Here is a 24,405-nt window from a genome sequence, read left to right on the forward strand (position 1 = left end):
CAGCCAGCTCATCGGTCATGTAAAAAAATAAAAAATAAAATAACTATGGATTAAAAGAACAAAAAACAAAAAAAACAAAAAATCACAACAGTGCATCAATCAAGTGGCTGTTATCAAGGTTAACTTACCAGCATTTTTTGGGATGTTGACTGATCGACAAATGTTGCCAGAGTCACACGGAAAACAAAACGAAACAAAAATTACAAAATGGCAGCATCTTTTTCACAGCAATCCTACCCTTCTCTTTTTTATTCAGTGAAAGTGAACCACACAGGTCTAAGCTTCTAAAACCACCGTTTCCGACCCATCAAATGACATATCTGATGAGACACCAGAAGTAAGAGGAATCACTAAGTAAAATGGCTTTGTGGGGGAAAATGCGACTTCTCGTCGGCCGGCTCTCTGGAGAAACTCCGCGAGTACACAAGGACTCGGCGATAACGCGCCCCTTACAAAACCAAAAAGCAGTGTCAACGTGAAGGTTCAGGCTCATCTCCTGTACACCTGAAAAAGGCGCTCTTGGTACAGAGTTGGATTCTATTTTGTTCATCTGCTTTTCTAGGTCATGGGGCGTGTCGGTTTGAAGCCCCCAGTATAACCCATTTAGACCTGACCTCAAAATATTTAAAAAAATCTTCTAAATCCTCCAGTTTTCTGAAATAAATATTTTCACGATTTTTCAAAAATAGCAGACCTACAAGCTTGTAGGGCGCCACCGAGTGGCGCGCTATGAGCTTGTAGATCTGCTATTTTTCAATAGCTAAATTATAACATAATGTTTAAAACACCAAAAGGAGTTCCCGCCCAAAATGGGATAAATCCCAGTCATGGGAAACCTTTTGGCATTTCAAGTGACGCTCGTACTTCACGAGCGTCGTGGCGCAACTTCGGCCTGTTTCTTTTGCGACTACTACATTTACGGAGCAAACGTGTACATAAATGTTCAGATTTCAAATATAAAAAAAAGGGATAATATGTGCATTCCGCATTGTTCAATAAAAAGCTTTTTTAGCGCCAGTTTCTCCGTTTTTTTTCGCCGTCGGCTTTCAACTACGCGCCCATATTAGGGCTTTAAGCAACTAGTCGACTATTCAACTAGTCGACTAGTAAATCCACTAGTTGACCTTGTTGGTACTAGTTGTAGGCCTCAAGATCAACTAGAATGCTACATTATAGTCACCAATGTACAGTGTTTAAATGTACAAAAGTATGTACAAAACATTAAAAAATATATATATATTTTTTTTACATAATAGGTAGTTAACCCATTTAGGCCTGACGTCGAAATAAAAAAAAAGTCTTCTGAAAGAATATATATACAAGATTTGTGCCGCATTCACGATTTTTCAAAAATAGCAGACCTACAAGCTCGTAGCGCGCCAGTAGATCTGCTATTTTTCAATAGCTAGAGTATAACATAATGCTTAGTTAAAACACCAAAACGGGTTCCCGTTCAGAATGGGTTAAACAACTAGTCGACTAGTAAACTAGGCAACTAGTCAACTAGTAAAAGTGAAAGCCCTAGCCCCTATCGGTTAGGAGGCGTGTTGCACTCTTGATACACTGGGTGCGTTCGATATAGGCACACAGTGACCGGAGTCCGGAGTGACCGCACTGCCAATAAAAGTGTGCTCCCGTGCCAATAAAAGTGTGCTCCCGGTGTGCAACTGTTCCGAACACACCCCATCTTGAGGAAAATAGCCGGGGCAGGCGGATTAAGATGCTTTTTAATCCGCGGGTGCTAAATGGCCGGCCAGGCAAAAATCCTAACATCCGTTGGAACTTCATACTTTATATCAGGGGTTCTCAACGTTTTTGGCCGGGGACCCCCGGAAATGCTTTGGCAATGTCTCGGGACCCCCGCCCCGCCCCCTCCCGACCCCCAATATAAATTGACTGCTACAATAACCTTAACCCATTTTGGGCGGGAACCCCTTTGTGTTTTAAGCATTATGTTATAATTTAGCTAATGAAAAATAGCAGATCTACAAGCTCATAGCGCGCCACCGAGTGGCGCGCTACGAGCTTGTAGGTCTGCTATTTTTGAAAAACCGTGGAACCGGTTTTTTTTTTTTTTTTAATAATTTGGGGACCCCCTAAAATAATTTGGCGACCCCCCGAGGGGTCGCGACCCACGGGTTGAGAACCCCTGCTTTATATGAACGTTTGCTTTGTAAATGTAGCGGTCGCCAAAAAAAGAACAGGCTGAAGTTGAGGCGGTCATGTTTCAGGGCTAGTCCGGCAGTTCCTTCCCCCCGACTGGTCAGGGAAAGTGGAAGTGCACCGAACACTGAAGTGCAGAGAGGAGAGTTCTTAATGCTGATCCATTTCTGCCTCGTTATAATGGCTTAGTTCATGCAAAATCAGAACAGGAGAGATGGGGAAACGAATAAAGCAATGACTGATGGTTAAAAAAAAAAAAAGGGGGGGGGGGGGGCTGGAAACATTTGGTTGGCGACAATCGAAAATGAGCCATGATGGGAATGAAATGCAGCCACCGAGGGACACGGGTAAGCAAATCGGTGAATTCAGGATGGATGATGATTATGCTACCTATTGCAATAAATATGTAATTTCTTATTTATTGCAGACAAAAGCCTTGTTGACAGCTCAGAGGTGGATCATCAATGGCTCGCTGTTGATGGGTAAATATGAGAGCGAGAGATATAAAGACTGTGCCAATAAAAGGATGGAGTTGTATGCAAAGAATGACAAAAAGAAAGTGCACTGCAAGACAGCACAGGACATTTAAGACATCAAATTGGAGAGTGCACTACACAGTAGTGCATCAGGGTGTCTTCTTTACCGCTCGGAAATCTCAATTCCTCCACGGGGCAAAAACGCAGACGCTAAACTAATCCCAAACAACAAAAACCTAATCTCCTCTAGATGGTACACACTGCTCATTCCAACTGGAAACCCGCCTGACTATCTTTCCTTCCTACAGTGTCCCGTCTAAATACATTAAAATGCTACATATTTGTATCAAAATCTATGACATGAAATGTATATAAACAAAAACAAACACTTTAATTTCATTGTTTTGATTGCATTTTCTTGGAGGTTTCTGTGTACAGTATGTATTTAATGTGTACAAAGTATAAGGCATTTCCCTTCCTGCCAATCAAATGTCCTGTTTGGCCAATAAATAGTTTAGGTTTCAAATAGTTTAGCTTATAGTCCATAATAGAACGTAATTTCATCGTTAGAAACTAAAGTGAAACGGTTGCTACCTGGACACAGACAGGAGTCCACCTCCACTCCTGGTAGACCAGTGGTGGAAAGTAACTAAGTACTTTTACTTAAGTACTGTACTTTAGTACAATTTTGAGGTATTTGTACTTTACTTGAGTATTTCCAATTTCCAGTACTTTTACTTCTACTCCACTATCATCTCAGAGCCAAAGTTTTTACTTTTACTTCACTACAATTATTTGAAAACTTTAGTTACTAGTTACTTTGGCGATTTTAATTTTGATTAGAAAACATTAAACACTTCAACCCTATACATTTCAGCCATTTGAAAATAGCCGATCTACAAGCTCATAATGCGTCGCGACGCATTGTGAGCTTGTAGATCTGCTATTTTGGGCTATGTACTTTAAGTACATGTTGATGCCGATACTTTTGCACTTTTACTCAAGTACATTTTCAATTCCGTACTTTTACTCGTAACGGAGTAGTTCTAAATTGCAGTATTGGTACTTTTACTTAAGTAAAACAATGGAGTACTTTTTCCACCACTGGTAAACAAATTGAGACCGGAATAGCCTACTTCAGTCTGCCCAATAAACACGTCTATTATGGATTGGATAGTGTCCTTCCAAATCATACCAGAGTGAGAATGGGCTCTATGGCCTCACTCAGACCTTTACTGCATTGCTGTATGCTTTTGGATGAATGTTGTGTAGTGTCATGGCCGCCCCAATGCATTTCCAATGGGAGTCACATGGTTTGACACAACATTGTGTTGTATGAGGGGGAAGGGCGCAGTCGAAACACAGCTGAAAGCCATACAAAAGCTTGTAGTCCAAAATGTAGTCCAAAAACCATGTGACTCCCATTGGAAATGCATTGGGGCGGCCATGACACTCACAACATTGACAGTGGCCATGCCACTCACAACATTCACAATGCATTAAAGGTCTGAGTGAGGCCTATGCGCACACAACTCTTCCTACTTCCTGGGCCCTTCCCTACTACCTTCACAGGTGTTACCGATGATACCACTTGACTTAACCCATTCAGGCCTGACCTCAAAATTAAAAAAAAAAATCTAAATCCTCCAGTTTTCTGATATAAATATTTTCACGATTTTTCAAAAATAGCAGACCTACAAGCTCGTAGCGCGCCACTCGGTGGCGCGCTATGAGCTTGTAGACCTGCTATTTTTCAATAGCTAAATTATAACATAATGTTTAAAACACCAAAAGGGGTTACCGCCCCAAAATGGGTTAAAGCTGCTATAAGCAATATATGTCAACATTTTTTTTTTTTGGTATTCAGACACCTAGCAATGGGTAGAACGCTCCCAAAAACGATTTAGTCTCTGTGACACATCTAGGGGGGCCGCAATCTGCATTCAAAGATGTTCCTAGAAGCTTTGTCATTGGTCGGAGAAAAAAAACCCTGGTCGCAATGACTAACCAATCCGGAAGTAGACAGGCAAATCGACCAATGACAAAGCTTCTAGAAAAATCTTTGAATGCAGATTGCGGCCCCTAGATGTGTCACAGAGGCTACTTTTTTTGGGAGAGTTCTACCCATTGCTGGCTGCCTGAATACCCTCCCCCCTCCATTAAAATAATTTAAAATACATTGACATATTATTGCTTATAGCAGCTTTAACCCATTCAAAACGGGAACTCCTTTTGGTGTTTTAACCGTTATTTTATACTTTAGCTATTGAAAAATAGCAGATCTACAAGCTCGAAACGAGGCACTGAGTGCCGCACTACGAGCTTGTAGATCTGCTATTTTTGAAAAACCCGTAAAAATGTGGCGCAAATCTTTGAATGTATATTATTTCAGAGCGTACGTTTTTAACTCATATCTTTGCTTCTGGGGGGGGGGGTCACTGGAACTACATATTTTCAGATGGGGGTTTACATATCATTTTGGGACTCCTTGACATGTAATAGTTTGAGAACCACTGATGTCGAAACATAGGTTTTTCAGAAAACTGTCATGAATTGGAAGACATTTGTAGAATCAGCGTTTCCATCCATTTAATGTAGAGTCGTTCTCAAACTTTTTCATTTCAAGGACCCCATAACTCTGAGTGTACAAAAGGTTCCATTTGTACACTCTAGAAATTACACACCTGTCCTGTACAGGGCCATTTGGAACCCACTCAAGGACCCTTTTGAGACCAACACGCACAGTAGCAGCACCCTGGACTCTGTTTGATCAGAATGGAACAGAGCCTTCATTAGTATCATCGCTAACACCTGTAGGGAACGGGCCCAGGTTCTTTCCAAAATGGCGTGTGTGTGTGTGCAGAGCCCATTTTCAGCCACGAGAGAGAACAACAGAGAACCATAATCCCTCAAACTTTAATAGACAGAGCATGGGCCTCGCGCAACAGGAAAACACGACTGATCCAATGGCGTTTTGTGCAACTCCAAGTGTTGTTATAACATGAAGGAGGAAGGACATGGAGATGAAGAGTTGAACCCACACAAAGGAGGGTTAATATGACAGGTGAGGTTAAGGGAATGACGACACTTTAATGATATGGGGGGGGGGGGATGGGTTTTAGAGAATGGGTCTGCCAGTATGGCCACACATGCAACCATTAAAGAAAAACTTTTCCTCCCCAAAAATGATGAAAAGTAATAGAACTATTGACCCCTGCCGTTTCAAAATGACACCAATTCTTTCTGTGTGGTCATTTGCATTACATATTATTACATAAAAGGACAATAAAACCTTCTTGTGCGGCGTCCCGAGCTTTGTCTTCTAAATAAAATAAAATAAATCGGTTGCTGCATACCATATTGTGTTTATTCTATAATTATTATGTTATTATGTTGCAGACCATGTCACAGCGACATTCTGCTGCCTGGACCTGTCCTGTATGCGAGTGACAAATAAACCGCTCTTTCTTCTCTTCATCCTTGAATATGTTTCTGCCCATTTATTTTGCCGATTACTAATCGTCGTAACCAATGCTCATCTTCTTTACATTTTACCAGTGTGTGTGTAGGGAAATAGGGGGCAATCACACCAAGGAGCGTCTCGAAGCAAAACCATCGTTTCCCCCAAATTCCCACGGTATTGCACATCTGGTGCATGCTCCTCTCTTGTGCCACGTTTTTTTTTTTTTTTTTTATCATTTTGGGCATGCCCATTTTAAACATTTTACTATGTCATTAACCCATTCAGGCCTGACGTCGAAATAAAAAAAAAACGTTCGCTCTGAAAGAATATATATTCAAAGATTTGTGCCGCATTTTTACGATTTTTCAAAAATAGCAGACCTACAAGTTCATAGCGCGCCACTCGGTGGCGCGCTATGAGCTTGTAGATCTGCTATTTTTCAATAGCTAAAGTATAACATAATGCTTAGTTAAAACACCAAAAGGGGTTCCCGCCCAAAATGGGTTAAAAGCTATAATATGACACAGATGCGTCCTCAGGTCTAAATGGGTTAATATACCTTAGAGCTGTTAAAAAAGTCCCCCCATTCTGTGTTTCCTAGAACTGTAAGTATGACAAAAAAATCATTAACATGGTGAAACACATCTTGATGACATCATCAAGATGTGTTTCAACATGTAAATGATTTTTTTCAGACCTCTGGTTCTAGGAAACATAGAATGGGGGGACTTTTTTTATTATTTCCACACAACAGCTCTAAGGTATATTAATGACATAGTAAAATGTTGAAAATGAGTGGAATGCCCCTTTAAAGTTTAAACATTCTTCTTTTTTTTTATGCAAAGCTCCTTCCCGTTTTGACAATGGCAAAAGCTCACGAAAATGTGATATTAGATTTTAGATATTAGATCTACTTTAATTATTTGTTTTGTTTCCCTGCGATTCGTCACTTGATCACCTGGCTACGCATGTAGGTCCTTCGCAGACAAGACACACCACGCCCGTTTCTCCCAATGGCTTTGCCACGGCATTTATTAAACGTCTGCACTAGGGCATTCACTTCTAGTCATTTTTACTAGTTGACTAGTTGCCTAGTTTACTAGTCGACTAGTTGTTTAACTACCTATTATGTAAAAAATAAAATAAATTAAAAAAATAAACTTTTTTTTTTTTTTTGGAAATAAATATTTCTACATTGAAAAACTGTGTACGTGGTGACTATAACTATAATCTACCTGATCTTGAGGCCTACAAAATCTGGGGAAAAAAATATATATATTCTTTTTCTTATCAACTAGTCAACTAGTACCAACAAGGTCGACTAGTAAACTAGTCGACTAGTTGCTTAATGCCCTAGTCTGCACCGGCAGCCAGCGACGCCCTCAGTGTGATCACCCCCCTTACTGTTCATGTGACAAAATAAATATATTAGTAATATAGTGTATACTTTGTCAGTGCTATATATATATATATATTGTGCTACTGTCGCAATTTATATTCCCTTTAATTTTTCTTAATCTTAATCCAGAAATCCTCTCCATGTTACACACAGATTCTAATCCTCAACCCTCTCCATCATCACATACTGTTGTCATAATCTGGAATCTTCTTGTTGACTTTGCAGCTGTATATTCTTCACGCAATAAAAACGAACAGAATCACAGAATTTACAATGTAATTGTTACAGCTACGTACGCGTGGAATTTACACATTTTTTTTCACGCCAAAACAAATGTGGGATGACGTTCTCTTACCTTGCGGCCATCGCTGGCATGACAATTGACGTTTAGCGGAGTCAGCAGAGCCATCAGCTTCTCCTCATTTCCACTCCTTTGTCGTCACATTGATATTAAAAAGAGACACAATAGAGAATGTAAGTAATAATTAAGGATGTTGTACAGTTGGGTGCCACCGATATTGTCCCTTATCATTTGACCCATTTAGGCCTGACCTCAAAATTTAAAAAGATCCTTCTAAATCCTCCAGTTTTCTGAAATAAATATTTTCACGATTTTTCAAAAATAGCAGACCTACAAGCTCGTAGCGCGCCACTCGGTGGCGCGCTATGAGCTTGTAGATCTGCTATTTTTCAATAGCTAAATTATAACATGTTTAAAACACCAAAAGGGGTTCCTGCCCAAAATGGGTTAACTGTCCTTTTGCGCGGATCACGCAAACCTCAGCAAAAAGAAAAGGACAATATCGATGGCCTCCAACTGTATGCCAAAAGAAAAACGTGTCGCCATCTCGTGGCCTCAATGCACTTTAGAGTTGTATTCAATAAATAAGAGGACATTTGATAAACATTAACCCATTTTGACCCGAGATCAGATTCTAAAAAAATGTCTTCTACATCCTGACAGTTTTCCGAAAAAGCTATGTTTCTAAAACGGTTAGTCCCAATACTTGATTCTGATTGGCTGGTTACCGTCACGTGACCGGTGTAAATTCCACCGATAATCCACACCTTCAATCACTTTGTATCATCCTGCAGCCTTGTAGACCAGGGGAGCACTTGATTGCCTTACACACGCTGGCCGTGCGGGCGTGCAAGCACCGCCCGCACTCATATGACTGTGACTGTGTGGCTCCAGGCGGCCCCGTAAAGACATCAAGCGCTATTCTCCCGTCACATAGTCTATGAATCTCTGAATTGAATAGTTTTATGAGGTTAATATTGCTATATGTTTGTAACCGTTTTAGAAAAGCAATAAGCCACTCGAGGCCCCAGCTTACCGGGTATTTTACAATGGCTGGGGGGGTAGAAGACCCTCCGCTCCGTGTCAGGTCTGCCTATGCCCCCAGCCATTGTAAAATACCCGATAACCTGAGACCTCTCGTGGCTTATTGCTTAATTCTATGTCAGTCGTTCTTCGATTTTTCAAAAATAGCAGATCTACAAGCTCATAGCGCGCCACGAGTGGCGTGCTATGAGCTTGTAGATCTGCTATTTTTCAATAGCTAAAGCATAACATAATGCTAACACCAAAAGGGGGTTCCCGCCCAAAATGGGTTAAACGTTGTTGGGATCACAGGAAATGGAAAAGAACCTGATAAAACTGTCACCCACCTTGCAGCTTCGAGGAGCTCATCCTTTTTATATTCACCTGTGTGTCGAAGAAAATTTTGTTAATTTACTTGTATATTAATACACAAAAACAATGTATGCAGGAACACCTACTGAGTGGCAAAAACACTACTTTCTGGCCTCGACAGCCCCATACGTCCAAACTGAAAAGTCCCATCTGAACCCATTTTGGACTGAGGTCGATTAAAAAAAAAGGCTTCTAAATCCTAACATTTTTCTGAAAAACCCATGTTTCTATGTCAGTGGTGCTCAACCCTTTTCCATGTCAAGGACCCCCAGAATTATCTCTATTTGGCCACGGACCCCCATCTCAAATTATGTAGCTCCAGGGACCCCCCCCCAGAAGCAAATATTTTAGTTCAAAATGTTCGCTCTGAAATATATATATTCAATGAGTTGCGCCACATTTTAATAATTTTTCAAAAATAGCAGATCTACAAGCTCATAGCGCGCCACCGAGTGGCTATTTTTCAATAGCTAAATTATAACATAATGTTTAAAACACCAAAAGGGGTTCCCGCCCAAAATGGGTTAAACAATGTTAAACAACTCACTTTGCCACTCAACTTCGCCACTCGATTTGCCATTGACTTTATGCAAGCGCATACCCTCCAATGGTGTGCCACTGCTTGGCAGGCAAAGTCATGCGTTTTAATGTGCCTTTACCAACCTTCCTTTATAAAAAAGTGTTAAATTAATGTCATGTGATGAAGCAAGCCGCTTCCCCCCCCCAACACCCATGTCTGCTCTTTGCACTGACCGCTCTGGAAGGTCCCCTTGTCTACAATTTACATGACTTTAGGGGTGTCCCTGGAACAACATATTTTGACATGGGAGTCCGTGGCCAAATACAGATAATTCTGGGGGTCCTTGACATGGAAAAAGGTTGAGCACCGCTGACACAGAAACATAGGGTTTTCAGAAAACGGTTCAGGATTTAGAAGCCTTTTTTTTTTTTTTTTTAATCGACCTCAGTCCAAAATGGGTTAACAGTGCAGCTGTATACTCGACAATAACGAACATCGCAAAACACTGATGAAGGCTGGACAGCCGAAACGTCTGTCTTGATCTGCCATGCCGCCGCGTGCGATCCCTCACCTCTTTCATGATGTTATTTTGAGTGGATTAGCGCACCAGAAATTTTATTGGCCTAAAATATTGTCTATATACACACACATTCATGAATCCACTTGCTGACCGGCTGTCGGCATTGAGCATTTTGTTTAATAGGGGTTTATATGTGACCATATCATTAACATCCTATATATGTATGTGTGCATGCATGCACACACATATATATATATATACACATATATATCCTATTTCAAGCATTCGTTTTGCACAAAAAACAGCCATAGCCACTTGCCCAAATTCCCCAAAATGTGCTGACCTCATCACATTTGTGATGATCGCAATGGCCGTTTTTAGCCAAAGGAGTGTTTTTTTGTGCAAAACTAGTAATGCTTGGAATGGATTCATTTGGAAAACCACCCAGTCCGCCCCGGTAACAAAATGTGCACATGCACGCTCTACAGTGGGGGGAAGTGCAACAGGCCAACAGCATGTGCACCCACCCGCCCCCACTCGATCATGATTGGAGGAAGGCCCCTCTCATCCTGATTGGATGAAGGCTTTGCCACCCGCCACCAAAACTGAAACTAGGGTTTTTTTTGACCCCAGGGGCTCACTGGGGACAGGGAGGAACTCTTTATATGGTCAGCACACTCTATAGTAGGGAGGATTATCCAGAAAAAAAGAAAAAATAAGTGATATTTAGATTAAGTCAAATCACTGAATATACCTTTAAAGCATAATGCCTTATATAGGATGTCAATGGTATGGTCACCAATAAACCCCTATAAAAAAAGTTGCTCCATACTGAACAGCCGGTCAGCAAGTGGATTCATGAATGTGTGTATATAGACAATATTTTAGGCCAATAAAAAAAAAAAACTATATACCAAATTTCCCAGTCCACAACCCCCGGCTGCCGGACTACTAACTGCATGGCATGCGTACGCATGCTTTACATGTGTACGCATGCTTTACATGTGTACGCATGCTTTACATGTGTACGCACAAAACTAGTTTGTTTACTTTAATTGGCCCCATTTTGTATTATTTTGAACTCATTTAGCGCCAACACCCCCATCTGGTGTCTGAATTGTGTAATAATAATTTGTCTAAATCACACACTCGGAAAACAGGGAGTCAGGAAGTAAATATTTGCTATACAACGGGTATATACAAAACATACATTTTGTAAACGGGGATCATATCGTTGTAAACCATGTGTAAACCATAATCAATTTATATTAGAATAGGCGTCAAAAGGCGATCTCGTCGGTAAAAGTAATAATTAGAATTACAGAATACAGAGAACGGACAAAACCGATTTCCTATAATGTTTAGATGTGTCCAGTCTCTCTGGATAATTGCATCCGCTAGTACAATAAATGCCTTTAACACCCATTTAGACCTGAGAGCAGATTCTACAAATGTCTTCTAAATCACGACAGTTTTCTGAAAAACGTACGTTTCTATATTGGTGGTACGCACACCATTTCATGTCAAGGACCCCCAACGCGTATATGTAATTGGCCGTGGACCCCAATCGCAAAATATGCTGTTCCAGGGACTCCCCCAAAAGCAAATATTTTGAGTTAAAAACGTTCGCTCTGAAAGATACAGGTATATATAAATTGGAAAGATTTGCGCCACATATTCATGATTTTTTTTTTTTAAATAGCAGATCTACAAGCTCGTAGCGCGGCACTCAGAGCTTGTAGATCTGCTATTTTTCAAAAGCTAAAGTATTAACATAAACAAAAAGGGGTTCCCGTCCTGAACGGGGTTAATGGACTGACCTGTGAGCACAGCCTTAGCAGAGGGGTCAGCCAGGTCCAGCGCTGACTTGCCATCTGTATTGCGGATGTTAGGGTCTGCCCCGTGCTGGAGGAGCACTGTAAGGAGAGGAAAAGTAGAATCAAAAAAAGAAAATGTAGGTTTATTATACATAATAAATACTGAATGCACTATATGCCTTGCAATTGTCTTGCCAACTGTACATTATGAGAACCACAGTTCCAAGCATTATTGCATTATTGCTATCCCTCGAGCATTACTCGAGGGATAGCATTTCGATCCCCTGTTACACTTTTTTAGGAGTTCAGGGAACTGTGAAAGAATTAATAAACTCATATTTGTTCCCCTGCACCCCGACCCACCCCCTGCCATTTTCTTCCCAATTTAGTCATTGCCAACTTTCCATGTGTACTGTAGACATGTGTACCTATGCTTTCTATGGCATAGGCAGCTCCCGGCAGGATCCGCCGGGATAATCTAGACGCAGCTGCAGGACAGGAGACTAATTAATTAGAGCGATAGAGAGAGAGAGGAGTGTGTGTGTGCGTCAATTTAACAAAGGCGCAGACGATCAGAAATCAGCAGAGTGATCGACGTTTGCGCTACTGTATGCCGACTTGCAATGGACTCTTTTTTTTCTCTCCCTGGAAATAAAAACGTCTGGGTTTCCGAGGCTATGTGTACTGTGGTTCCTGTTGGTGCCAAATTATGCCATTGTTAAGATTTTCTTTTTTTGGGGGGGGGGGGCTTTTTGTATGCCTTTATTGATAGGGTACCGTTAGACAGGAAAGGGGGAGAGATGGGGGGTGGGGGGAGACATGCGGCAAAGGCCGACAGGCTCGAACCCGCGACACGCCGTCAGGCTGGATTACCAGCCTAGGTGCCTGGAGCGCTCAGCCGTAGCCCAGGCCGCCAAATGCCATTGTTGGCACAAGGGATGGTATGTAGGGTTCCATCTTGCGCCACCCTTATCCCTACTCCCTAAACTTATTTGCCATTTTTTATGATTTTGAAAATCATTTAAAAAAAATAGTTCAACTAGCCAATCTACATCTACACGTTGTGAGCTTGTAGATCTGAGCTATTTGAACTATTTTAAAAGGTTTTTTAAAATAGTAAAAAAAAAATGGCAAAATAAGTTTAGGGATAAGGGTTAAGATATAGCAAGATATAGCCCGTAATCTACCATGTGCGTCTTTTTATATTTAGAATAAAAAAATGAAGCATTCTAAAGAAGTCATGATCACAGATCCTAGACGTAGCTCATATTTTGCAGTCCACTGTATGTATGTGTATATATATATATACACACACACACACACACAGTATATATTATATTATTTATTTATTTAGTTCTTAATTATTCCTGTCGAAAGTTTAAAAACAACGATTTAATCCTTACCAATGCACACGTCTATCTTTCCCTTGATGGCGGCCTCGTGCAACGGGGTGTAGTTCCAGTTGTCCCGGGCGTTGGGGTCCGCGCCCTGACACAGGAGGAGGCTGACCACCTCGGCGTGGCCGAAGGAGCAGGCGTTGTGCAGGGGAATGAGCCCTCCGTCGTCCCGGGCGTGCACGTTGGCCCCTGTCTGGAGGAGGTGCTCCACCACGTCTTTCCTGCCAAAACCTTAAAAGAAGAAGGGGGGGGTTCAATCAGTGTTGTTTTTGTCAACTAAAAACGATGACAAAAAAAATGTTTGTCGACTGCCTTTTTTCACTGACGTAAACTAAATGGAAACTAATAGAACTGAAAACTAAGCTATGACGACTGAAACTAGGACTGAATATATTGACAGTTTCATCGACAAATAAAAACTAGACGTTTAGGAAGGGACTATAGTGGACAAGAGATCCAGTGTAAGTCATTTTACACTTGGTTGCATGCTGAAAATAGCAGATCTACAAGCTCACATCGCGCTGCGACGCATTGTATTGTGAGCTTGTAGAACTTGCTATTTTCAGCAAGTGTAAAATCAGTCATTTTGACGGCATCAAGGCCCGCCGAAATACATTTTAGTCGACTAAATCAACTGTATATTTAGTCGACTAAAATCACATGACACTTAGTCGACTAAAACTAGACTACCACTAAAACATTCAAGGTGACTGAAATATGACTAATCCTAAATGAAGTTTCAGTCCAAAGACTATGACTAAAACTAAAATAGAAGTTTGCTGCCAAAAACAACACTGGGTTCAATTCAAATGTACATTCATTAGCACACATTTTTAGCAGGTTTCCAAACGCCTAATTTGGTGGTTTTCCGGGTGCATGTTTTTAGTTAGACATTAGACATACAGACAGACACACCTTGAGTCAGACACCCTCCCCAAACCCTAACCTAACCCCACAGGTGAGTTTTAACCCGCCACTCATGCCGGGAGCCACGGGTGATTTTTAAGCTGCAGCACAGGTGATTTTTAACACATTCCATCCACAGGACGTCTGGAAACGTCGTAGGGAATCAGAGTAAAAGCGGCCATGTCTTTCCGGCACCCCAGAGCTCCTATTTTGAAGGAATCCCGGGAATAATTGTGTTAACCCACAGGATGGGTGATTTTCAACCCACAGCACGGGTTTGTCCGACTAATGACTGTAGTATGGCTAACCAACGGGCCACAAACCACCATTTGATGAGACTCAGCCTTGCAGAACCAGAACAAATGGATTTCCTTGTCGTTGAATAAGATTTTGTCCACAATGCCATGCTGTATTGATGTTGATTAGAAGAGACAATAGGCAAACGATCAAAATAACAATGGTTTTACATTCTCTAAATAGTGTCAGACTTCTTGTAAATTAAGTAATGCAGATGTTTATACAACTATTGAACTCTTGAGAAAACCTAATACGGGTCCATTTGGTTTACCAACTCTCCACCATTTAGCTAGGGGACCACCTGGGAACCTCCTCAAGGACCACTGGTACTTTACTTACTTTATTTGGACGGGACAGAGTAGTATATTAATGAACATTTAATAAAACAAATTAGCGTAAATACACAGGATTTAGCAGAGATGCTAATTTCCATCCGTGGTCCCCGGACCACTGGTTGAAAACCACTCTAATGCAGGACAATTTAAAGGTAGCTCATATTTAACCCATTTCGACCCGGTACCAGATTCTACAAATGTCTTCTAAATCATAATAGTTTTCAGAAAAACTTTCTATATCAGTTGTTCTCAAACTATTTCATGTCAAGGAGCCCCAGAACTATCTGTATTTGGCCGCTGACCCCCATCTGAAAATTTGTTGTGTGTGTGTGTGTGTGTGTGTGTGTCCCCCAGAAGTACAGATTTGAGTTAAAGTTAAAAACTCTCTCTCTGAAGGAATACATATTCAAAGATTTGCGCCACATTTTCACAATTTTACAAAAATAGCAGACCTACAAGCTCGTAGCCCTATGAGCTTGTAGATCTGCTATTTTTCAATAGCTAAAGTATAACAATGCTTAAAACACCAAAAGGGGTTCCCGCCCAAAATGGGTAAAACACGGTACCTCGTCCCAGTTCCATCCAAATAATAAGGCCACTTCTCTTGTTACTACGGTATAATGCTACAGCAAAATATTATTTGGGCAGGCAATAAATAAGTTACCTACATGGGGTCCTTGAGGGAGTTCCAGGGGGTCCCCAGCTAAATGATAGTGATAGTGTACAAATGGAACCAAATGGACCCTAAGGGGTCCATTTGGTTCCATTTTGTACACTGTGAGTTAAATTAACATTGATTTTACAATATAAATTGGGGGTCCCAGAGATAGAAATGCCATTAAATGGGGGGTCTGTAGATTAATATGCATGTCAAACTGGGGGTCCTTGAAATTAAACGGGTTGACAATCACTGCTAGAGCCGTACAAATATTCTCTTATGGGTGGTCCCTGGCATGATATATTTTTAAATGGGGGTCCGCGGGCTGATTGTCAATTTGGGGGTCCTTGACATGAAAGCGTTTCGGAACCACTGACCTACACCATTTTAATGAATGATGGTATAATTGCTTATCGTAAAATGTATGTTTTTATGGGTTAGGGGTGTTTTCATGTCCGTTTTTATTGGACCCCGAGTCTGAACAAATACAGTTGATTGATTGATTGCGCTCATTCATGTTCCAGAATGTTCTACAAAAGTGATGCACATTCCCAACATTCAAAATTACATCATCAAATTCAATCATTTTAGTATGAAATATTACTACACTTTAGTACACTATTGTTATTACACAAATATATACACATTGTACATACATAAATACACTGTAATTTTTAATTCTTCTTCCATTTCTCCATTAAGGTTTTTTTCTTGGGAGTTTTAGCTTAGAGTGTAATTTTGTTTCTTTTCCTTTTGAGGCCTTATCTGTGTTCAAGTGCTATACATAAATAAGAAATCTGGGATCTCAGCGTTTTCTCTGTATTTTAAGCTACTGGAGTAAGTACGATGAGTACAATATAAACTGTAACATCTTCTTCCACTGTAGGCCTAATTAATTGTAGTTCTGGCAACTTTATAGCCATTAGTGCTGCACAATTACGGTAATCGAAAAAGGATCCAGATCTAGATTCAGACCTATGCATCTCATTTTGTGAAGAATCGTGAAGAATCTTGCAGCACTAGTTAGTTACTCGTTAATGTTCTGCATAGGTCTGTTTTTTTTATATAAATATTTTCATGGAAAAAAGGAGAATCTCAATTCTTGTGGAGGAAAGTCGAGATTCACATTTGAGCAAGAATCGTGCTGCACTAATAGCCATCCAAAGAGATGGTGTTTTCAACGATAAAATGTGCGCTTGAACCACACAGCTTTAATAAAAAATAAAAAAAGGTCGGATACTGTACAATCCTGAAAAAAATAGCATGTGTTCGTAAACTTTTGATTTTTAGATAGCAAACATGCTATTTCGATCATTCATCTGATCATCCCCGTCATATGAAGGACCCCAATGGAAACAAGCCATATGCTTGCTTTCTTACTTACTTTGTCAGTGCTTTTTTCTGAAAAAACTGCTGATAAAGTATTCAATCAATCAATCATAATTCAAAATAAATGTACGTTTTACTCCAGTGTTTACAAACATCATCGTAAACCAATGTAAACAAACCTGTTACAGCCCAATATATAAACCAAATACCGTTTTTAAATAATTAATTCGTTGAGTCCTAGAGCCTAGCCTACGTTTACTGTGCTTTTGTTGTTGTTGTTGTGGTTGCCATCCTTTTTGTTTACGTTTGGAGCCTAACCCTGGTTGCTTGGGGCCTTTACTTTAAAGCACCTCTCTGACAGAAAATTACAGACCCACTGTAGTTAGTAGTAGTAGTAGTAGTAGTAGTTAAGTGCTAGTTACAACAAGAACTGGCTGTTGTGTTTCTTTCGCATCCTTTCACATTTATACGGTCAAATGTATACTTCCGAACAAAAATTACACCAGTTTTTACTGCCTCACCTAAAGCAATCAGTGCTCTTGGGATTGTTACGTTTTGTATTTTTCAACTAATCTAAAATGTATCTTGGCTGGGGAGAGATAGAGGGGGGGGGGGCCTTAACAGTAGGCCCCACGCAGCACTGTAAGCTGGGGGCTAGTGGCAGGATAGCGTTTACTTTTCTTCTACCACTTTATTATTTAGTAGCAACAAACCCCCAGAAGGTTGACATCGCATTATGTACTTATTTTGTGAATCACAAAAAGGGAAATAACGTCGACCACCGTTATCACGAACCATTACGAGCATGTAACTCTATGATTACGATGAGGGGGGGGAAAAAAAAATGTTAGCCCCGTCGTTAGCTGCAAAACAAACTGCTACCATTTTTTATTTTTTTTGCTATGCTTACCCGCAGCGAAGTGAAGGGGGGTAGATTTGCGGCCGGCCATGTCCTTCGCGTTCACGTTCACCGAATCCACGAGCCTCTTGACCCGAGACACGTCTCCGTTTCGGCACGCCTCGAACAGCTCCCTGAACGCCCCGCCGATGCCACCGCTACCGCCGCCGCTGCTACTGCCGTCGCTGGCCGGGCTCGTGGCACCGGAGCCGGGGCTCGAGACGCTCGAGCTGCCGCCGCCGCCCCCCGAGGTTGTTGTGGTGGTGGTGGTGGTGGTGGCGGCGGAGCTGCTGCTGCTCCCTGCGAGCAGCAGCAGCGCTGCCGCCGCCGATGATGATGATGGCGGCGGCGGAGGCTCCGGGGAGGCCACGGCTCCCTCGATCCCTCCGTTGCATTCTCGCTCGCAGTCCGGCGGCGGCGGCACCGACGCCAGGAGAGCCGCCATCATCATCGGCGGCGGAGGAGAGCCCGGCCCCGTCGTCGGTCCGCCGGGTCCGACCGAGAGAGAGGTGGTGGTGTTGTTGTTGTTGCGGCCGGGTGGGGACTGTTGTATGGTGCTTTGCTGTTGTTGCTGCTGCTGCGAAGAGCGTCGAGACACCGCCATTATCGCAGGCAGGCACTCGATCTTCTCTCTTCGACAAGAAGCCAGAGAGGGGCCAACAATAATAACAGCCTACTGGCCTCACTCACTGATGCTCCGTTTCCTGTGAAAGTGCTCGCTGCTTCCGGTTGTTGGGGAAGCCTCTCCACCAAGCAATTGGTTTCGATAGCACATCAGTGAGCTGGATGCAATCCTACCTGGAGGGGAGAGAACAGATGGTGGAAGTGAACGGAACACTGTCCCCCCCCTCCCAGTGAGCTGTGGCGTTCCACAAGGAAGCATACTAGGGTCTCTACTGTTCCTAATATATGTAAACGACATGACTTCAGCTTGTGACTGCAACTTGTTCCTGTTCGCAGATGACTCAGCACTGCTGGTCTCGGACAGGGACAAACTGCAGGTTGAAAATGCCCTCAGCTCTGAACTCGGTAGAATCTGCACCTGGCTCGCTGATAACAAACTATCTTTACACCTGGGAAAAACTGAATCCATTCTCTTTGGCTCTAATAGTAATCTCAGCAAGGCAAATGGCTTCTTGGTTAAAGTGTGTGACAATGTTATCACACGTAAAGATGAAATTACCTACCTAGGTTCCATCCTGGAGGCTAATCTTTCCGGTGATAAAATGGCCACCAACGTAATCAAAAAGGTCAACCATAGAACAAGATTCCTTTACAGGATCTCCTCACTGGTCAACAAAAACACATTGAAGACCTTAACAGGAGCCCTTGTACAGGGTTTCTTTGACTATGCATGCACCTCCTGGTACCACAGCACCTCAAAGGCCCTTAAAACCAGGCTCCAGACTTCCCAAAATAAACTGGTCAGGCTCCTACTTGACCTAGCCCCCTGAACCCACCTCACCCCTGCCCACTTCGACAGGCTGGAATGGCTTAGGGTCGATGACAGAGTACAGCATCTTGCAATGGGTCTGGTCCACAAGATTCGATACACCACCAAGATACCCATGTACCTGTCTAGATACTTCCTTAATGTTAACGAAGTCCACACCCACAACACCAGAGGGAGTGCAACGAACCATGTACAACCCAGATTCGGCACAAACAAGGGACTAAATTATTTTCGCTCCTATGCCACCAAAATGTGGAACGCCCTACCAACTGTCATTAAGACATGCGAATCCCTTGACTCTTTCAAAACCGCTCTCAAAGGGCACCTACGGACGGCTGCAATTCGAAACTGGCCCCTGTAAAATCGGAATCCCTCAAACACGAACGCAAGGACAACACAAGAGACGGTCGCGGCCACACAGCCAACTCAAGGTATGGCCACTGAGCCGACTTGGGGACCCAACGCAAGGACAACACAAGAGACGGTCACGGCCACACAGCCAACTCAAGGTACGGCCACGGAGCCGACTTGGGGACCCAACGCAGCTCCTCCAAGGAAACAAACAAATTAACGGAGCTGAACGTGAATCCCCCCCACCGCCCACCCCTTTGTTTCCCCTCACTGTATATGTCTCTTTTCCCTTTTTACCTCCTTTATGATGAATTCCTGTTCTGTCTATAGAAGTGTCTATTTGTACGTCTCTAAATGTTTTGATGATTTGAACATGGTGGACCCTATTGGAAACAAGTGTAATGCTTAATTGGGTCGTCCACTCACAGTTAACAGCCTTTGTATTGAGTTTGTGCTTGAAATGTACTGTAATTCTGCAAACTGTTAATAAATTCTTCAATCAATCAATCAATCAAACTCTATTATTATTACTCTTGTCAGCTCAGCTGAGCTGCAGCTGTTTTCTTTTCACCGTAGTTCTATTACTTATAAACTAATTATAGAGAAGGTTTTCAACTCCCTGCAACAGTTAAAATGAATTACAATGATGAACCTATATATTTTGTCCTGTATACATCATGATGTGGAATACAAATGCTCAACCGGTGTTTACAAATCACTAGTCTTTTTTAGTACAAATCACTAGGTTTTTTAATAAAATAAGAATTTTTGGGGACTTTTTGCCTTTATTGACATAAACTAGGTTGACAGGAAACTGGGAGAGAGATGGGGGGGGGGCACAGCAAAGGTCGTCAGGATCAGCACTCGAACCCGCGACACGCTGTCAGGCTAGGTGCCCAGACCACTAGGCCGGCCCGGGCCCATCCATCCACGCTTATCCGTAGTTGGGTCGCTGGGGCAACAGCTCCACCAGGGAGCTCCAGAGTCCTGACTTCCCTCTCCAGAGCAACATTAGTAACTGGGAGATCCCATTTTGGAGATCCCTCCACCCTCCCATCTGGTCTCCTAGCATGCATCGAGGACCTCCCTATAGAGCGTCCCCTTTCATGCCGACGAGAGACCCAGAAGTGAATTCCCTGTTTTTCCAAAAAGTATTTATTTAAAGACGTTTAGGCCACGGACAAAGACAACTCGAGTTGTGACAAATCATGACAACAAACACAATATTTTGGGCCGAACAAATAATTACAAAGAGGAAAAACAACAAAAAAAAGTGTTGTAACCTGCTGTTTTTTTTCTTTCTTCGTTCTCGTTTGTTGTCATGATTTGTCACAACTCCTCGAGTTGGCTTTGTGCAAGATTTAAAAGGTCTTTAAATAAATACTTTTTATTTAAAGACCTTTTCTATGGGGAAAATTAACGGGGAATTACTTCCTGGTAGGGATGCACAATATAATCGGTAGCATAATCGGAATCGGCCATATCGGCCATAAAATGCCATATCGGTATCGGAACGGTCTCAAAATAATAATTAATTGGTTTTCACCAGCAAAAAAATATATATAAAATGAAAAATGTAAAAATCCATCAATGAGTTCAATATAAATCAAGTTTCTAGTACCTCTAGTCTAGAACAAAAGCCAAATCAAATATGATCTCTTAAGTAATAATTAACATTTTTTACATTTAATTTGTGTACTCATCTCATTCAGTAATCATTCAGTTGTGAAAACAGACACTTGGAAAAAGAGTATAGGCTATTTATTGATTGATTGAATACTTTATTAACAGGCTTTAGTCCATGCCCCCTAGGGCCTAGCTATAGGATTGTTTCCATTGTGGTCCTCTGTACTGTATAATATCGGAATCGGTCATGATCGGTATCGGCAGATATGACCCTGCAAATAATCAGAGATCGGATATCGGTCATAAAAAATGGCACCAAAAGTAATCAGAAAAGTCAACCAAAGAACAAGATTTCTATATCCTCATATAGTCACTCAGTAGGAACACATGCGGACACAAGCTGGAGGACTCACCAATGTCATTTCGACGATGCATGCACCTCATAGTGTGCTAGCACCAATGAAGGCATTAAAAACATATAGCTTCGGACCTCTCAAAACAAACTGGTCAAGTCTTACTTGGCCTCACACAACCCCTGCTCATTATGCTATGGTGGGATGGCTCAGGATAGAGGACAGACAGAGCAAAACAACGTGCAACGCCAACAGACCTGGACTTCAAGATCCTCGAGGGAACAGGGAAGTGAAAGAAATTAAAGGGGAAAACCACCCATTTTCAACATTTTACTATGTCATTAATATACCTTAGAGCTGTTGTGTGGAAATAATAAAAAAGTCCCCCCATTCTGTGTTTCCCAGAACTGTAATTATGAAAAAAATCACACCCGTGTGAACTGAGTGGTGTAAGGTCTTATAGCATGTATGACGTAATGAAATCATGTCTGACGTAATGAAATCACACCCGGGTGAACAGGGTGAACATAGCAACCATGCTCATTTTTTCTGCACTAACAAAGCCAGTTGTAGGAGTGGTTTAATGAAATCACACCCGGGTGAACAGGGTGAACATAGCAACCATGCTCATTTTTTCTGCACTAACAAAGCCAGTTGTAGGAGTGGTTTACACCACTCAAAAATCATTAACATGGTGAAACACATCTTGATGACATCATCAAGATGTGTTTCACCATGTTAATGATTTTTTTCAGACCTCTAGTTCTAGGAAACACAGAATGGGGGGGACTTTTTTTTATTATTTCCACACAACAGCTCTAAGGTATATTAATGACATAGTAAAATGTTTAAAATGAGTAGAATGCCCCTTTAAGACACACACAGACACAACACCAGAGGGAGCTCCACTGAGCTCAATCAACCCAGATTTGGCCCAAACACACACACACAGGACGGATTAACCCCCAAGAGGGCCCCTGGGCCGGTCATTTTTGCAGGGCCCCCATAGCGCGTGTGCGCGCAACATTTTCGTGTTTTTATCATCTTTTTGACCTAAATTTAACAAAATCAATGGCCAATGAAGGACCCTTTTCAGGGCGGCAAACCTAGTACCGCACGGTCCAATTTCCCCGAAAGGCCCCTGAGAGCCAAGGGCCCCTGGGCCACGGCCCCACTGGCCCAATGGCTAATTTGTCCCTGGCTATTCCCATATTGCTTGTTCAGCAACAGAGCTCTCTCACTGCCTTTACTGCGTGATCACCCCCCCATCTCTCTCCCCATTTCCTGTCAGCCTATACTTTCATCTATCTCTCTATCGATAAAAAGACAAGGCGAAAGCCAGAAAAAAGAAAAGTAAATATTTAGTCGACTAAGGGCCGATTCATACTCCTATTTTAGAGCCGAATAAAAGTCGGTTCGGCGCTGTAGAGCCTACAATGTGACGTCATCTGAGGTTCGGGGGGGGGCGGGTACCGTCCTAAAGTCGGCTCTTTGGTGCTACTGAAAGTTTCTGACGAGCCGAAATCATTTCGGCACTACAGCGCCGAAACAGCGGTAAAATAGGAGTATGAATCGGCCCTAAGACTAGACTGAGACTAAACAATTTCAGAAGAATAAATAGGTCATACATCACAGTCTGTGCTCGGCCAATCAAATCAACGCTTAGGGGTACACACAAAGCTGGCATCGGAGTGGCTAGTGTTGATTTCCTCGACTAAAACTAAGACGAAAAATGTTCCTCAACTACCCTTTTCCACTGACGAAAGGAAAACTACATGGAAACTAAATAAAAACTAAGCTACGATGACTAAAACTAAGACTATACATATATACTGACAATTCCGTCAACAAATAAAAACTAGACTAAAATGTTATAAAGGGACTAGTGGACAAGAGATCCAGTATAAGTCATTTTACAATTAGTTGCATGCTGAAAATAGCCGATCTACAAGCCCACGTTGGCTTGTAGATCGGCTATTTTCAGCAGGTGTAAAAACAGTCATCACGACGGCATCAAGGCTGAAATGTATCAAAATACATTTTGTTCAACTAAATCAACTGAAGATTTAGTCGACTAAAATCTTATATTTTGTCGACTAAAACTAGACTAACACTAAAACATTCCAGGTGACTAAAATGTGACTAAAACTAAATGAAAAACTATTCAAGAGACTATGACTAAAACTAAAATAAAAATTTGCTGCAAAAAACAACACTGCGCCGCTCAAACATAGCAGATCTACAAGCTCACAAAGGAAGTTATCGGGAGAGGCCCCATTTCTTTCCCAAACTGGCTGTTGTGCATTGGGGTTTGGGTCGCCATGGTTACCCCACAGGGTCAGAGCATGAGTCCAGTCCAGGTGTCACAGACCATGACATGATGACAGGGATATATATACTGAAAAAAGGAATACAATGCAAAAATTGTTACATGTCACTGTTACATCATATACCAGTGTATATGATGTCACTGTAACATCATACACCAGTGTGTATATAAGGAATCACATTCACAAATCATTTGCACTCATCATTTATCTTCATCATATACACGTGTGTCATCGTCATATGCGATTGGATAGCATTGTCATTATGACACGCATATAACTAAAAGTATAAAAGGATTACAGTCAGAGACTTAAGTTGGCAGAATATCTTCAAAAGCAAATTATAGAGCTTTTCATTGGAGGTTTCCATATCCCGGTTAAGTTCGTAATCGTATCGAACACCACTGGGTCCTAACTAAAT

At 41.8% G+C, this 24,405-nt stretch overlaps 1 protein-coding gene across 4 annotated transcripts in view; it reads right to left on the bottom strand.

Annotated features, from left to right (window-relative positions):
• LOC306934681 (poly [ADP-ribose] polymerase tankyrase-2-like) overlaps positions 1-18,667 on the bottom strand; it is a 58,982-nt gene extending 40,315 nt beyond the window's left edge. For 2 of the 4 annotated variants that reach the window (XM_079517358.1, XM_079517357.1), the window contains exons 1-6: positions 17,887-18,665; positions 13,458-13,682; positions 12,058-12,153; positions 9,173-9,209; positions 7,857-7,932; positions 129-149 (exon numbers count right to left, since the gene is read on the bottom strand). In XM_079517358.1, coding sequence (XP_079373484.1) covers positions 129-149; positions 7,857-7,932; positions 9,173-9,209; positions 12,058-12,153; positions 13,458-13,682; positions 17,887-18,478 — 1,047 coding nt within the window. In that variant the 5' untranslated portion in view covers positions 18,479-18,665. Of the gene's footprint in view, positions 1-128; positions 150-7,856; positions 7,933-9,172; positions 9,210-12,057; positions 12,154-13,457; positions 13,683-17,886 lie in introns of all 4 variants that reach the window. The other 2 variants (XM_079517356.1, XM_079517359.1) reach the window with 2 other exon arrangements.
• Between the last annotated feature and the right edge of the window lie 5,738 nt (positions 18,668-24,405).

Source organism: Electrona antarctica (assembly GCF_951216825.1).
Source record: "Electrona antarctica genome assembly, chromosome: 12".
NCBI classification, from domain to species: Eukaryota; Metazoa; Chordata; class Actinopteri; order Myctophiformes; family Myctophidae; genus Electrona; species Electrona antarctica.